At 45.9% G+C, this 14,375-nt stretch overlaps 5 protein-coding genes across 5 annotated transcripts; 4 read left to right on the top strand and 1 right to left on the bottom strand.

Annotated features, from left to right (window-relative positions):
* Window positions 1–159: 159 nt before the first annotated feature.
* DFJ58DRAFT_656566 (uncharacterized protein) lies at window positions 160–1,390 on the top strand (the record flags this gene model as incomplete). The annotated part of the gene is made up of 4 exons (XM_041381920.1): window positions 160–330; window positions 384–539; window positions 593–930; window positions 979–1,390. Coding segments are annotated over 4 exons (1,077 nt in total), but the record flags the coding sequence as incomplete, so codon positions are not given.
* A 486-nt stretch (window positions 1,391–1,876) lies between these two features.
* DFJ58DRAFT_715177 (uncharacterized protein) lies at window positions 1,877–2,665 on the top strand (the record flags this gene model as incomplete). The annotated part of the gene is made up of 2 exons (XM_041384101.1): window positions 1,877–2,006; window positions 2,184–2,665. The coding sequence occupies 2 exons, from the start codon at window positions 1,877–1,879 to the stop codon at window positions 2,663–2,665; spliced, it is 612 nt and encodes a 203-aa protein (XP_041246739.1).
* Window positions 2,666–3,258: 593 nt separating this feature from the next.
* Window positions 3,259–3,768, top strand: DFJ58DRAFT_725175 (uncharacterized protein; the record flags this gene model as incomplete). The annotated part of the gene is made up of 3 exons (XM_041385201.1): window positions 3,259–3,321; window positions 3,378–3,615; window positions 3,674–3,768. 3 exons carry the CDS (start codon window positions 3,259–3,261, stop codon window positions 3,766–3,768), a joined length of 396 nt encoding a protein of 131 aa, XP_041246738.1.
* A 1,165-nt stretch (window positions 3,769–4,933) lies between these two features.
* On the top strand, window positions 4,934–10,403 carry DFJ58DRAFT_839233 (uncharacterized protein; the record flags this gene model as incomplete). The annotated part of the gene is made up of 14 exons (XM_041392511.1): window positions 4,934–4,949; window positions 5,043–5,285; window positions 6,120–6,144; window positions 6,219–6,311; window positions 6,363–6,606; window positions 6,657–6,772; window positions 6,827–7,391; window positions 7,437–7,625; window positions 7,839–8,368; window positions 8,426–8,779; window positions 8,834–9,017; window positions 9,101–9,445; window positions 9,519–10,246; window positions 10,304–10,403. 14 exons carry the CDS (start codon window positions 4,934–4,936, stop codon window positions 10,401–10,403), a joined length of 3,732 nt encoding a protein of 1,243 aa, XP_041246737.1.
* Window positions 10,404–10,745: 342 nt separating this feature from the next.
* On the bottom strand, window positions 10,746–11,021 carry DFJ58DRAFT_640062 (heat shock protein 70 family; the record flags this gene model as incomplete). Its single annotated transcript, XM_041381334.1, has 2 exons — window positions 10,746–10,894; window positions 10,919–11,021. Coding segments are annotated over 2 exons (252 nt in total), but the record flags the coding sequence as incomplete, so codon positions are not given.
* Between the last annotated feature and the right edge of the window lie 3,354 nt (window positions 11,022–14,375).

Below are 14,375 nucleotides of genomic sequence, written 5' to 3'. Positions count from 1 at the left end.
ACAACATGACTGAGCCCAGCAGTGGTCAAGAGGGCCATTCATTTGGTGTAGTTGCTATTGGTATTATGGGTATGTTTCTCTTTTTCACGTGTAGTACACACTAACACTTCCAGCAATGCGATAGATTTCACCGCTAACATAGATATTCTACAATGACCTGGGGAACCTGCCAATGTGGCGCTACTGCGCTGCGGATTACTCGGCTGCTCTCCAGCGCAACCCACTGTGGCTATTCATCTCCACTGTCTCGAACTCTACCATCAAATTCGGAGGCGACAATCTTCGTTCAGCGTTCAATCTATTACTAAAGTTCTTTGTAGCCTTCACAATGTACTTTTTTTGTTTTGTTTACCGAACATTATAATGTTTAACCCAACGATTAGGTAACTTATTCTCGCCACTTGTGGGAGCAGTTTACGATAGCTTTCGATATATACCTTCAAATTAAACGTGAGGTTTGGCGATTGATTGACCGTGCGCTCAACCGAGATGGCACTGACTGGCATCTGAAAGGTTCTTGCCCAAGTTGCGCATTTGAAGTACGTCTATTGATCAAATTTCTATACTCGAGTCTAACATTATGTTCCTGCAGCAACCCAATGAACCACCACTCATCCCTCGCAGACTTCACAGCATGGATGGCAACCACTCAGCCAAACGTCTGGATGGTTCGGGGTCTGCTGATCAACGCTTGTTTCACAGTTGCTATTTCATACCTGTCTCTGCGGTTGAGCAGTTTCGTGATGACGTTCGCAACCGGCCGGGTGAACGTTCGACAAGGGACAATATTACCTGCACCGAAAAGTGGGCTGCTGCCAAGTCTGTGGAGGAGGACAAGATATCTGTCTTCGAGCAGACTGGAATATTCATCTTAGCATGTCGGCATGGCTTCGTGGAATGTATCGCAGAGATGAAGCATAGCGGTGAACCGTACGTCTTTCTTATAAATGTATATACATTGACTTCATTCTTTTCTAGCACAAAGTACGGACTTGCCGCTGTCAGCCGGCTGCTTGAAGTCTGTGGTCAAGACCAAGGACTTGGCCATGATATCGGCTGCTCGTCACACAAAACCACTGCCGCCAGTTCTATTGGTGATCTTGCCACCAGACTAAACCTTGTTGTTGCCGTCAACACTTTTCATGGGTATGCGCACAATCGCCGGTGCCAGCTGCACCATCATCCGCTTTACCTCCAAGGCTTCAGTAATGAAGACCTGGAAATATGTGAACATATTTTCTCCAGTTCTAATGGTGCCACAGTTTTGATCCGCCACTCATCATATTTTCATTGGATGCAATTTATAGACCTTCATTTTGACCAGTGGGACCAAGACAAGTATTTTGAATTGAGTACGTGTTTGATATTTATTTCGTACACCTCTAATTAATTTTATCTAGGCCACTTCTTGCATGACAATTACGTGCAAGCACTTGGTATCATTGAGGAACATACCTGACTACTAGAAGAATTCATGACGCGGAAGTCAGTAACTAAGGACGACTTCATCCGATGGCAACAAGAAGAATCTGAATTTCTATGTAATCTAGCCGAAGAACCACCATCTGATGCGATTGCAGCGGCATATGTTGAGGAACTTGAGAAGCTTCATGTTGCCGAGTAAGTGATTTCCGTTACTCAATCTTGTCAATTGACCCCAAAATTTAGGTCAATGTATGGCAGCATGACCTCGGTCCCTTACCTCACATACACCCCTGCAAGTTTTACCCCATCATCCGGCCTGAACGCTAGCACTCGCCAGCAATCAAGAGCTGTTGAAGCCCAGCGTCAATCTGCGCTGCGACGGTATCAACTGCAAATAAATGTCGTCGAGGATTTTGAACGAAGGCATGACATCACTGAACGTTGGACGCCTATGCACCATGAGTATACTCCGGCACTAGAATACTCACATGAGCGCCACTTTGTTCGGACTGTTGAGGAGGTGGAGGGTTTGGTCATTCAGCACTTGTTTGAATTATCAAAAGCTAATCTTTCAGGCACAGGTTTGGTTATATATTTTATTGTATGAATCATGCTAACGCACTATTAAGGTTACAAAATGCGCAAATACATATCGAAAGCTATCACTCGTCGCTCTGCTGCCATTCATAATGCGCTAGAGAAGTACAATAAATTGGCGCCGCTTCAAACACCTCCTTGACCTATCCTTGACTACGCAGAAGTTGTCGGATATGCCACTCTCGGTGAATTTACCCTTCTGAAATATTCTCGTCACGATTTTCTTAGGAAACCATGGGCGGTGCCTGAAAATCGGGAGATGAGCGCCAAATACTTTAAACTTGTCCGGTCTCATGAGGAAATCACTTGTGTGAACGTGGAGATTGGCCGTCTGGATGCTTGGGTTGAGTATGATGACAAAAAAATGCTCGAAGTCATCGAGATGTTGGCTACTGATGATCCATCCTCTCTGCTTGCTGCTGAGCTAAGGAAACAATACTCAGTCCGCCATCGCGTCAACAACGTCCACTGCTGTCGCTTACACAGGATTGGCCAACTCAAAGGGTACAACGGCCCATTTCCGGTTATGCAACATGATGTCACTGAGAATGGTCAAGATGAAGGGAGTGGAGACTACGAAGAGACGGATGAGCTGGGTGACGAAGCTTCACGCCTTGAAGATGCAATTAGTCGCATTCAATAATCTACCACACTAGTTACAATCTCAACATATCTTGGTCTGGCAAACATACAAGAGGGAAACTAAGTTATATGACGGTCGAGCTGAGCACACAAGAGGGAAATATCGAGTTGATGTGCAACGGCACTCTGGTGAAATCCTTGAAGATGAGTACAAGGTCAAATTGTTTGAGCGAGAATTGAACACGTTCCAGTGAAGCAATCTTGATCTCGTTGAGAGCGACAACAAGGAATGGAAGGTCGATGAGATGCACAAGGCATTCTGTTGTGGGCTGCAATCGGACGTTGGTGTGCTTGCGTTCTTGTTGCTGGCAGAAATGTGTGACACTGCTGATAGAACAGATTTGACTGATAAATATTCATCACAACGTATCATGACCTCTAACCTCTAACCATAATGTGCTTACTTGCTTCCTTTCATCTTAGTATAGGTGTTTTCCATGACGAAGATTGTGCAAGACTGCGCATATCTACTACTAACAGATCATTGAAGGAGCTTAGCGATAACACTTGCCATGTCGTAAGTTTGTACTACTACTATATGATAATTACTGTGGGCTGCTTTTCACCACGTTCAACTTTTCCTTACAGACTACCATGGCCTTTCAGCATCCCGAGGGACTAGACTGTCTCGATTATCTTGACCTACATGGAGCACTGGTTAGTAGTATCGCTTTCATTCTAAATTTTGACTCGATACTTATAAATGATCATAGAAATCGCAGTTCGAGATCAAGCTCAGCGCCAAGTTTTTGTTCGAGAAGCGTCAAGGTTACTTCTGTCTGTTTCCTACCATCCAGACGTCAGTCCGCGCATGTGAAGTCATCAAGACGCACCCAGAGAAGCTCATGCTTGACAAGATCCATACCCTATTCTCCACCACAATTGCACCTGAGATTTGCCGGCGCTGGTTCAACTGGGAAACTGTTGAGTTACCTGAGGGCATGCTCCAGAGTAAGTTTTCAAATTCTCTCGAGCTTTCTTTCTTTCATGATAGCTTGGACTATTGCAGGGCTTGCTGCTTTGGACGAGCTTGAGCGCAAGACTCCAAGTCAATCAATGAACACCTCATCATATTTCTTCCCAGATCCTCTGAACTCTCAATGAGTATCAATCGAAAGTGACTGCAGAGATTCACTCACTTCTGAAGGTCTGTCGTCTGTGCATCTTTTCATGTCGTATACTTACAGGGATTCACTCATTTCAGAGTGTCTTTCATCCGTGCGCCTTTCTATGTTGTCTGCTACAACGAGATCATCCCTACATTCACTTTCTGACTCTGACCACCGAGAAGAGCGCCTGCAAAGGAACATAAATTGGTCAGCGTACTGCCAACGTCATGCACTCCGCATAATTCTGTGAGTAACAGTCACTGGGGGCAGGGGCCCATTTGCCCATGCATCACATGTGGAACCCAGCATGATCTCAGACAAACTGAAGTCACCATTATTTCTCGTGGGAAATTATGATAACATTTAAAATTCTGCCAACATTTGTCCTAGTTTATATCATCTTGAGGTGTATTTCCACATGGGAATTAAGTCGGGATATCTGGAGAAATGTACGATTAGCTAAGGTAAATTCTGTAAAGGGGATTCGTCTCAGATTCGCTCTGAAAAAAAAAATGGGAATCCAAAGTCACGTGACATACGGTTAGAATTCTGCCATTGTGCTGACACACGGTTGGGAATTCTGCCGCATGCACCTAACTTAGGGTTCGGCACGCGAGTTGCTCGCGCCAAAGCTTGTTTCCACCAATCACGAGCCAGGACCGAATTACCCTATAGGTTGAATTACTAGCATAGAGAATTATTGGCATCAAAATATCAGTAGAAATCATGCAGACCAAGCAGACCGCCCGAGCGCTCAGGTCCTGACAGCGATCAATGTTCACAAGTAAATTTATATATAAATTATCTAACTGGTGTTTAATCTATGTGTCATGCTTTATCCGAGGCGGAAATCTGAGGCGGAAGTTGGGCGGAAGCAATAAAAATTCACCATTGTTTTGGGTGCATCGGCACCCAGGAAGGCCCTGAGCCTGCCCGGAAGTTCAAAATTCACAAAATTCACAAAATATACAGTGTATTTCTCTTTCTTCCACACTTTACTCACTTTACCCACTCAAAATCGCACTTTACAGTACTTTACATGTCATACATCCACTCTCTACCTTACCCTCCCTCGGACTCATCCTACACAGTTACCATAAATGGGTGGCTTGATCACATGACTTTACTTTCCTCTGCTCCGAAACTCTCTAGTCACTGCCATGTACAGCGCTGCAGGTGAACACCTCCAACAACAGCACTTCCCCTGGAGAAGGTACTGTTTTATTTTATTTTATTTATTCATTTGTAGTTCTCACTCATGCTTTACAGGGCCTCAGGACTTCATGTGGCAACAACAATGCTGCACTCCCAGTCACCCAACTTATCGGTTCCATGTGGCAGTAGCTCTGCCCTACTCACCTAGCAACCCTCTTTGGTGTAGCCGAGGGGAAAACTGGTGGAGCCAGCGCTTCATCAACTCCCTCACCATCCCCACATACTTCAACAACTCTCAGAGACAAGCTGCCAAGGATGCAGCTACCATCACATATGGTCTTAACACAAAAGCCATTGGTGAGCACAATGTCCTCATTTTTTATTCTGGTGGTCCATGAAATCGTCCTTGTTGGTGGTTCCACATCTACCCCCCATACTGTTAAGCTTGTTTCTGACTTCTTCAACAGCAAGGAGCTCCATGCCACCGTCTTTTCGTGTCTGCTTTCATGACCCAGGGTTCTCCCAGTCACCGTCTTTTTGTGTCTGCTTTCATGACCTAGAGATTTCCCAGTCACCGTCTTTTCGTGTCTGCTTTCATGACCTAGGGTTCTCCCAGTCACCGTCTTTTCATGTCTGCTTTCATGACCTACCAGGGTTCTCCAACTCACTGTCTTTTCGTGTCTGCTTTCATGACCTAGGGATTTCCCAGTCACCGTCTTTTCGTGTCTGCTTTCATGACCTAGGGTTCTCCAGGCCACCATCTTTTCATGTCTGCTTTCATGACCTAGGGTTCTCCCAGTCACCGTCTTTTCGTGTCTGCTTTCATGACCCACCAGGGTTCTCCAGCTCACCGTCTTTTCGTGTCTGCTTTCACCACCCAGGGTTCTCCAGCTCACCATCTTTTCGTGTCTGCTTTCATGACCTAGGATTCTCCCAGTCACCGTCTTTTCGTATCTGCTTTCATCACCCAGGGTTCTCCCAGTCACTGTCTTTTCGTGTCTGCTTTCATGACCTAGGGTTCTTCAGCTCACCATCTTTTCGTGTCTGCTTTCATGACCTAGGGTTCTCCAGGCCACCGTCTTTTCGTGTCTGCTTTCATGTCTTCAGTGGTCAGGTGACTTCGTCTGACCCCTTTCCACCTGACCCCTTTTCGAGCCCTTCCTGTCCTGATCTTCTACCTTCACACTCCAGAATGGGAATCCCAGGGCTATGGGAGGTAAGCCACCAGCTTTGGAGCCGCCCTCAGTATTGATGCTTTCTACAGTGAGTTGCTTCGGCTGCCGACAACAGAACACTGAAACAACTTGCAGTGTCTGAGTTGAAGACTGAAGAGATTGACGGTGAACGGAAGGTCAAATTGTTCAAGATTGGAATCGATGCTAGGTACAGTACTTGTCTTTTTCACCCATCAGCCAAACTGACTTCTGTTGACAGCGCTTGGATGCACAGCGTGTGTGCTGTCTTTCAGTTCAACCACGCAGGAGCTGGAAAGTCGCCAGAGCTGCGAACACTGTTCTTTCGGCTGGGCACACTGCTCAAGCTACCCCTGCACGTGGTCTTTGTGTTTGATGGCTTGAAACACCTCCCAGAAAAGGGCCGCATGGTCCGAAACAGCCCCCACTGGCTCACTTGCGACTTCCAGCGCATGCTGGAGCTGTTCGGCTTTCAGTGGACTGAGGTACACTTTGCAGCATAGCTCACTTTGTGACTTGTCTCACTAGTATACAGGCCCCTGGTGAAGCCGAAGCCGAGCTGGCCGCAATGAATGCCCATGGTGTCATTGATGCTGCGATGACCGAAGATAGCGACATATTGATCTTTGGAGCTCCATGCATCATCAGGAGGTGCATCATTGTTTTCATGTAGAGGTATTTACCATTGATATGTCGTGCTGTTAGCGCAAAAAAGGACAAAGACTACCTTAATGTCGAGGTGTATACAGAAGACGGTCTTGAGCATGGTGCCTCTTTGGCCCGAGGAGATAGGTTACTAATCGCCCTGCTAGCAGGTGGAGATTATGATGAAGGAGTGTCTGATTGCGGCATCAAGATCGCACACAAGGTCGCGCAGCACAGCAAAATTGGACAGGAGATGCTGCATGCGTTCCTCTCACTGGCACCAGAGCTGTTCTCTGAGCGGGCCAAGGAACTTGTCATGGATTTACGCTCTATGCTTGCAACTGACCCTTACCATTTCCTTGGATGCTGGTACAAGGCTGTTGCAGATTCTATCCCACTCGAGTTTCCCCGATGTGAGGTGATCAGCAAGTCCGTCGACCCCATCACATCTTTTTCAGCCACCACAAGCGGCGCGCTTGCAGCACAGGATGTGTTGTCCTGCCAGCCACACCTCGCAGATATTGCAGACTTCTGCAGGGTGCAATTTGGATGGGATGATGACGCCATCGTTGAGAGGATGTATGGGGGCATATGGGAGGGCGCCTACCTCCGCACCTTATGCAAGGTAAGGATCACCTTGTTCGTTGACAACCGCTAACCAGTCTTTTAGTTGCCACAACACTCGGACCAAGCACATGCTCGACCAACATTCAAAGTCATTTCTCAGTCCACTATTATGGCATTGCGGTGCGACATCGAAGTCTATAACGTTAAAGTCAATTGTCAGCGCTTGGCATGTAGCACTCTGGGAAACGCCGCTCCCAGCCAATTATCTGCAATGTTTGTACACATTCCGACGGTGATACTTAGACATATGGCACCAGACGCAGCTCACCAGTATATTTGTCTGTAGTCTGTATGATAGAAACAACCATGCGCATAATGAATAACATTGAACCGTATCACTCCTGCAAACTGAATTGTGTGAAATACGAAATGACATTAAAGTAGTTAGAGGCCCCTGACATGCATGATCCCCGCTCCGAAATTGCAAACTATTTCCTGGAAATAGCTCCCACAACCACTCGCTCGTTCATTTTCGAAAATCATGGTGCGACTGAGCAAGAGTTCAGCGAAAGCCCCCCAGTCACCGAATTGTACTCAAAAGAAGGCGGCACGGAAGAAAGGATCGGCTACCCCAAAAGCGGCCTTAGCAGACGTCCAGAAGTGTAAGGACCTTGGGATAGAAACTCACCTACAGGCAAACAACACCAGGGCCAACTATGCTGGTCACGTTCGGCGAGGACGACAGTGGCTGGCAAGTTACTTCAAAACACCAGCCGTTAGCGAATCGGAGAGACGTGACATTGCATCAGACGACTTACTCATTCCAATGCCATCATCACCTGCGAGTTTTGACATGCACAGCGACAATGATGTGCATGATGACCCTGCCTTCAAAGATGCGTTTGACCGGATACCAAACAGATGCTCACACAAAGCACTTGCACTTTTCATGTCCCTGAAAGGGTTCCATGAGAATCTAAGTAAAACTACCGTTGAGAGCATCCGTTCAGCATTTAAGAAGATGTGGGACCTGTCGTGGGTGTCGCATTCATGATTCAGAAAAGTACTCAATCACTGACCTGCTCATTCCAGGGATGGTGACACCTATCGCGGCAAATGGCACTTTGATGAGGCAAGACGGCATTGGGAAGGAAACCCTGCTGATTCTGCAGATGTTTACGACGTGCTGTCGTCCATCAAGCATAAGGCTAGTGCGGAGGGCAGAGATCGCACTCACTCGATGGCAATGACGAAGGATTACATGGATCGAGTGCTCCGATGGCATCAGGCTGCGCGTCCGCTGGAGATTGCCCTATGCATGATTGAGAAAACGATGAGCGGTGCTCAGCCTTCAGATCTGCATCTGGACTTTGAAACAAGGAAACAACTCACCCAACATCTTGAACAGATCGCACTTGCGGCCAGTGGATGGACACTATGGACAAGGTGCGACTTGTCAATGTGACTCAGAGTGCATGATCTGACTTACCATATCCACAGGTGTTTCGAGCTCATTAAGTTGCAGCGAAAGGACATCACGCTTGATGTGACGATGTTGGACGGTGTGCTGAAATTATACCTCGCAAATGAGACGCTGACTATGAGTGACCGTGCATCTTACTTTGAGATCTTCCTCTCAAACCAGAAGGGATGGCAAAAGAAAGTCAACAAGGGCCAGTGGGAAGTAGATCTGAGGTGTAAGTTGTGTGCATCAATTCAAAGCCGGCAGCGCATGACTAAACGATATCACCAGAAAATCACTACAAGATATATCCACGTCCTGAGATGCTGGCCTGCGACAATTTCTTCTGGATGTTAGTGTGGATCAAGTGGCTTGAATTCTTTCACTATGGACGGACCCTTCACCCAAACGACTTCCTATTCCCTGTGATGGGTGCAAACAGCGTTGTCCACCCCGGACAGCCAATCTCTCACGATACTGTACAAAAATGGATCAATGAGTCAACTGCCGGTGCTGGCATCCTTGGTAACTTCTCAACTCACTGCTTTCGTCATGGAGGCGCACAGTACTGGTTTATGTTCGCTCCTGTAGGCCAACGATGGACACTTGCTAAAGTCCGCTGGTGGGGTAGATGGGCTGAAGGGGAGCATGTATGTGCTTCATGTTCTTAAGACTGACATTTGACTGACACATTTTTTATATCTGTTTTCTTTTAACTCAAAGCGTGATACACTTGTTCGCTACCTCCTCGATGAACTACATGCATATGAAACTGACTACAGTGATGCTCTTGCCCCCATCTCCCGTGGTGCCGATGTCTCCCTCGCCGGTGAACACGCTCTTGCAAGGCCGGCATCCACTGAAGAACTTCGCATGGTCCATGCATCCGTCGCAGCAGATGTCAATGGCCTGCGCAATGACATCAGTTCGGTCAATAACTCATTGCGCTCGCTAACAAACGTAGTTGTGCAGGCTGCCTGCACCACAGCAACCGCTCTACAGCATCCTGATTCCTCACGATTCTCTGTTGTATCTGACTCGTCCTGCACAGAAACTCTGAGTCCATCTTATGCTCCACCTGTTGGAGGAGTGAGTATCACAGCTGTCAGTGCGCAGCCGCTCATACTATCTCGGCCTGTTGCCAGCAAAATCGCTACCTCACATTCCACCCATGTCAAGGCGTCATCACCATCAGCCCGCATCACTTCACGGCAACTTCCTACACCTGGCCTTGTGATTCCACGAGTGCCAGTCTTGCGTCCAAACAGCACTACCAACCCAAAGACCAAGTCCTGGAAGGACATTGTCACACATTGGCTTGTTAGCGATCCTGACCAAGGACTGACGACACCGCTCAAGGATTGGCCAAGGGAGTGGTACCAAGGTGCCAATCGACAGTTTGCATCAAAGTATCACCAGAGGGCAACCATCGCATTGGAATTCATCAATCAGTAAGTCAATGCTGATGCTTGCTCTGCTGGCACGCTCACTCTTTGTTTTGGCTCCAGGTATGACTCAAACGAGGCACGCTTCCTCGCAGCTTATCCGGAGGCTGAACTGGGGCACACACAATTGTTAAAGGCCATGAACAAAGCGCGCACTGCATGAGGAGAACGTGTCTCTCACACCAAGTGACCTTGAGCGATGTCCTTCCCTCACTTTTTACATTCCATACTACACTACTGTCTCTACCTTACTACCTGCTTGTTCGGCCACTAATTCATGTCTGCTTCTTGTACCATTTGACAAGAAACATCGAAAGTTCCTCCAACTTGAACGTTGAAGGGAAAGTGTTTTATGTCACACTTTAATTCCAAGTCGTCCGTTTTTCAGCCAATGAGATGTTTAGCGTCGAATACAGTGTTAGTCAGATTTGAATGGAATGCATTCCCCACTCATCTCATCAGGATGGTGGCAACAGTGAGCTCGTTCATGATATGAATTACTGCCTACTGCGTGGGTGACCTTCTCGCTGAGATAGGCCTCTGCAGTCTCCTTCATCTTTGTCAGAATCATAACACTGATCTCCTCTGTGGTCTCCTTCATCTTTGTCAGAATCATAGCACTGATCTCCTCTGTGGAGTGTGTCGCCCTTGTAACTGATTATCACCCTTGCTAACAACTTGAATGTTGGAAGGGAAAGTGTTTGATGTCACGCTTTAATTCCAAGTCGTCCATTTTCCGGCCAATGAGACGTTTGGCATCGAATACAGTGTTAGTCGGATTTGAATAGAACGCATTCCCCCACTCATCTTCATCATCACGTGTTTTTCACTTCTATTTTTAAGCCCAAACTCACGCCGTCACAGGAACCTGGTCATGTGCCTGCGAGGTTACCGAATCCCGACCAAAAAAGGTAATCAATCGAAGTCACGTGCCCTCGCGTGGCCTTTTGGCTGAGCGCCACCGTAAATTTCTCAACATAAGTTCACTACACATTGTGACCAGATATTATATTTGTTCTGTTGTAAGTTTTTGACATCATTTTGCCTTGTGGTTACATTGTGATCACATTTTCAGTAACTCTTGAGCTTTCATTGTAAGTTAATTTTGACCGCAATAACACTATGTGTATCCTTCTGTCATTGGAATTAAGCTGACAAAATTACATCTGTAACTGCAAGCAACATACTACATACATTTTGATCACATTCTAGGTGAGTTTTAATTTATATTGCCTTGTTCTCTTCCTGTGCCTACACTTTTCTTCCTCTGATACATCATGAAAAACTCAAACTCTGTTGACAGAAATAAGTTTGACCAAATATGGAGAGAATTTTTACTTTGCTCTATGAACAAAATGAGGAATAAAACAAAATGTGTTTTCTTTGTGTCACCAAATAAAAATTTGACCAAAGTCGACATCAACAGTCAACAGTCAACAAGTCGGTAGGTCAATCAATATTGACTGATCCATATATTTACTGTTGACTGTTGACTGTTGATGTCGACTTTGGTCAAATTTTTATTTGGTGACACAAAGAAAACACATTTTGTTTTATTCCTCATTTTGTTCATAGAGCAAAGTAAAAATTCTCTCCATATTTGGTCAAACTTATTTCTGTCAACAGAGTTTGAGTTTTTCATGATGTATCAGAGGAAGAAAAGTGTAGGCACAGGAAGAGAACAAGGCAATATAAATTAAAACTCACCTAGAATCAAAATTCTCCTCACATTCAGTTCAGCAGCAATGCTTGCTAATTGCATCTGTGTAAACATGACAAAGGAGCTCTCAAGTATCCAAAGCTCAAAGTACCTCTGGTGAGTTACCCAGGAAGGTGGACTAATATTATACACCATAGTACATTCATTGTAATAAACAGGAGGCAACACTGATGAGACTGCATCTTTTAGATATATATCAAGTTCCTGTACCACTACAGCAACTTCCTTATCAATCTTGTTTAACAAGGACCCAGCCCTCATCAGGATGCAGGATCCATGGATATGTTGTTCCAGAGCGGAAGTTAGTATGGAAATAGAGGTCCCCAACTACAGCAGGAAGGTCCTCATTCAGACAAAGAAGCTGTTGTGGACTGGATGAGGCTGATGCCTTATGATATGGAGGACATGCTCCATGGTTTTCGGGGAAATGCTACATCCTAAACTGCAAGAATACAGTGGGTACGGTTTTTTTTGATGGGTATACCCATAGGTCTCTATTAATTATACCTAAATCATCATTCAGTGCAGCAAAATTGCTGAACACCAGGTTGAACGTGCTCAAACGCATTCAGGATGTTTGATTCACGTTCAGTCCAGCGTTCGGACGCTGAACATGTCCGATAAAAAGACCAAAATGATGTCAGAGGCAAACAAAGAGTCATGCCAGTGGAAGCATTACTCACTTAAAGCATGTGACAGCCAAGTGGTCTGGAGAGGGTGGAAGATAAGCTATTATACTACCTGCTCTACTTGTTAAATTCGAATGTGCCAAGAGCATCAGTTGAACGGCACACCTGACCAGTCATAGGAGGGGGATAAGGTCCTTCTGTTAGAACAAAAGGAGACAGTGTTAGAAAATCAAAATCAACTATTATGACAGATCGAAAATATACCCTAAGGTTGAAAAGTGCTGATGCGCAGGGTGGTGTTTGATGTGGCACTGACGTGGCATGGATGAGGTTTGATGCGACCATGATGCAGGATTGACAAGGCATTGATGTGATATACAGTAAGTGTAGAAGTTGACATTAGTATGGAGGCTGCCAAGATGTGGGGGAGAACTTATCGTGGTATGAGTGGTGCTTGACCCAGTCTGAATGCCAGATTTCAATGACAGCGAAGATGTTGAGCAAGACCTCCGAAGCGAAGAAAGGAGGCACTGACCACGTCTTGAGATGGTGACCGCAACTGCGCAGTTACTCATTCAGAAGAAAGAAAAATAACATTGTTAGAAATGGGGGGTGCAAAAGTAGGTACTTACTCCTCCTTCTTCTAGAGCTTATATAAAGATGCCCACAATCCCAGGTACAGGTATACCCGTACCCATGCAGTATCTTATATATAATAGACGATGATAATGATGATGCAGAGGTGACGTTCAAGGTCCAGAAGCAGGCAGAGTAAAGGATATGATGCTTGTCAGGTGCGACATTCTCGTATTAGCATGCTTTAAAGGTGATAAGTCGGGCAGTTGCTGTTTTGTTCACATGCAGTGAGACTCAAGCTCCAAGCTTCACGACATTCTCGTATTAGCATGCTTTAAAGGCAATAAGTCGGGCAGTTGATAGGATTCAGGTGATGTGCTGTTTTGTTCACACGCAGTGAGACTCAAGCTCCAAGCTTCAAGGTTCAGCGCTCAGCTCAGAGGTGAGTTGAGTTTGAATCATGTTCCCTGACACTTCGGATATTGGCATCAGTGAAATTACGACGTGTTCAAAATGAATCAGATGTTTTTAATACTATATATAAAACAAAGAAAGAGAAATTTTGAAGCTAGAAAAAGAAGCGGAGGACATGTGAAGTCGAAAGTACCAAAGCTCCAATGTGGCCCAGTAAATCAAGTCCTAGATTATGAGACGAAGCAGTGGGACTCAGGGAAAACAGTATTACATGTCCGAACTGGTGGTTGTCAATATTGGTGTACTACAAATGCGAGACTTTGTATGTGAGGTTTGGGATGCTAAGAGAGCAAAAAAAAGCTTTAGAATTCGCCTGGACTATCACAACATTCAATTTACCTGAAACTTTCAGGTGTCCCTTATTTGTGCTTATCATCTTCTGAGTGACCCAACGAGGCTTGCCAGTTACGCCAAGCCAGAGGCAATGCATTGGAAGGATGGGATGTACATGGTTCTCTTTAACAACCTCCCAGCACCACTGAGCAGTCCATATCCACATCTGATGGGTAGTCGGTGTGGAAAGTGACTGATGAATGCAGAGGTCCCCGCGCTCAAGCGCCTCACATGATGGAGGAGAAAGTAGAGGTTTGCAGCCACGCGAATCAAACCAATACATAACTTGATCGAGGCCACGAATTTTATGCTCAACCCGATGGACGTTGCACTGGGAGGTACTGGTCACTACCCGAGAATGGTTGAGAGTCAATCCGTTTACTGGACTACATGGCCCAGCCTG

This window comes from Suillus subalutaceus (genome assembly GCF_016647625.1).
Source record: "Suillus subalutaceus strain FC151 chromosome Unknown DFJ58scaffold_24, whole genome shotgun sequence".
In the NCBI taxonomy this organism is placed as follows: domain Eukaryota; kingdom Fungi; phylum Basidiomycota; class Agaricomycetes; order Boletales; family Suillaceae; genus Suillus; species Suillus subalutaceus.
The sequence above is the reverse complement of the archived record's forward strand: the minus strand, read 5'-3'. Positions and strand labels throughout refer to the sequence as shown.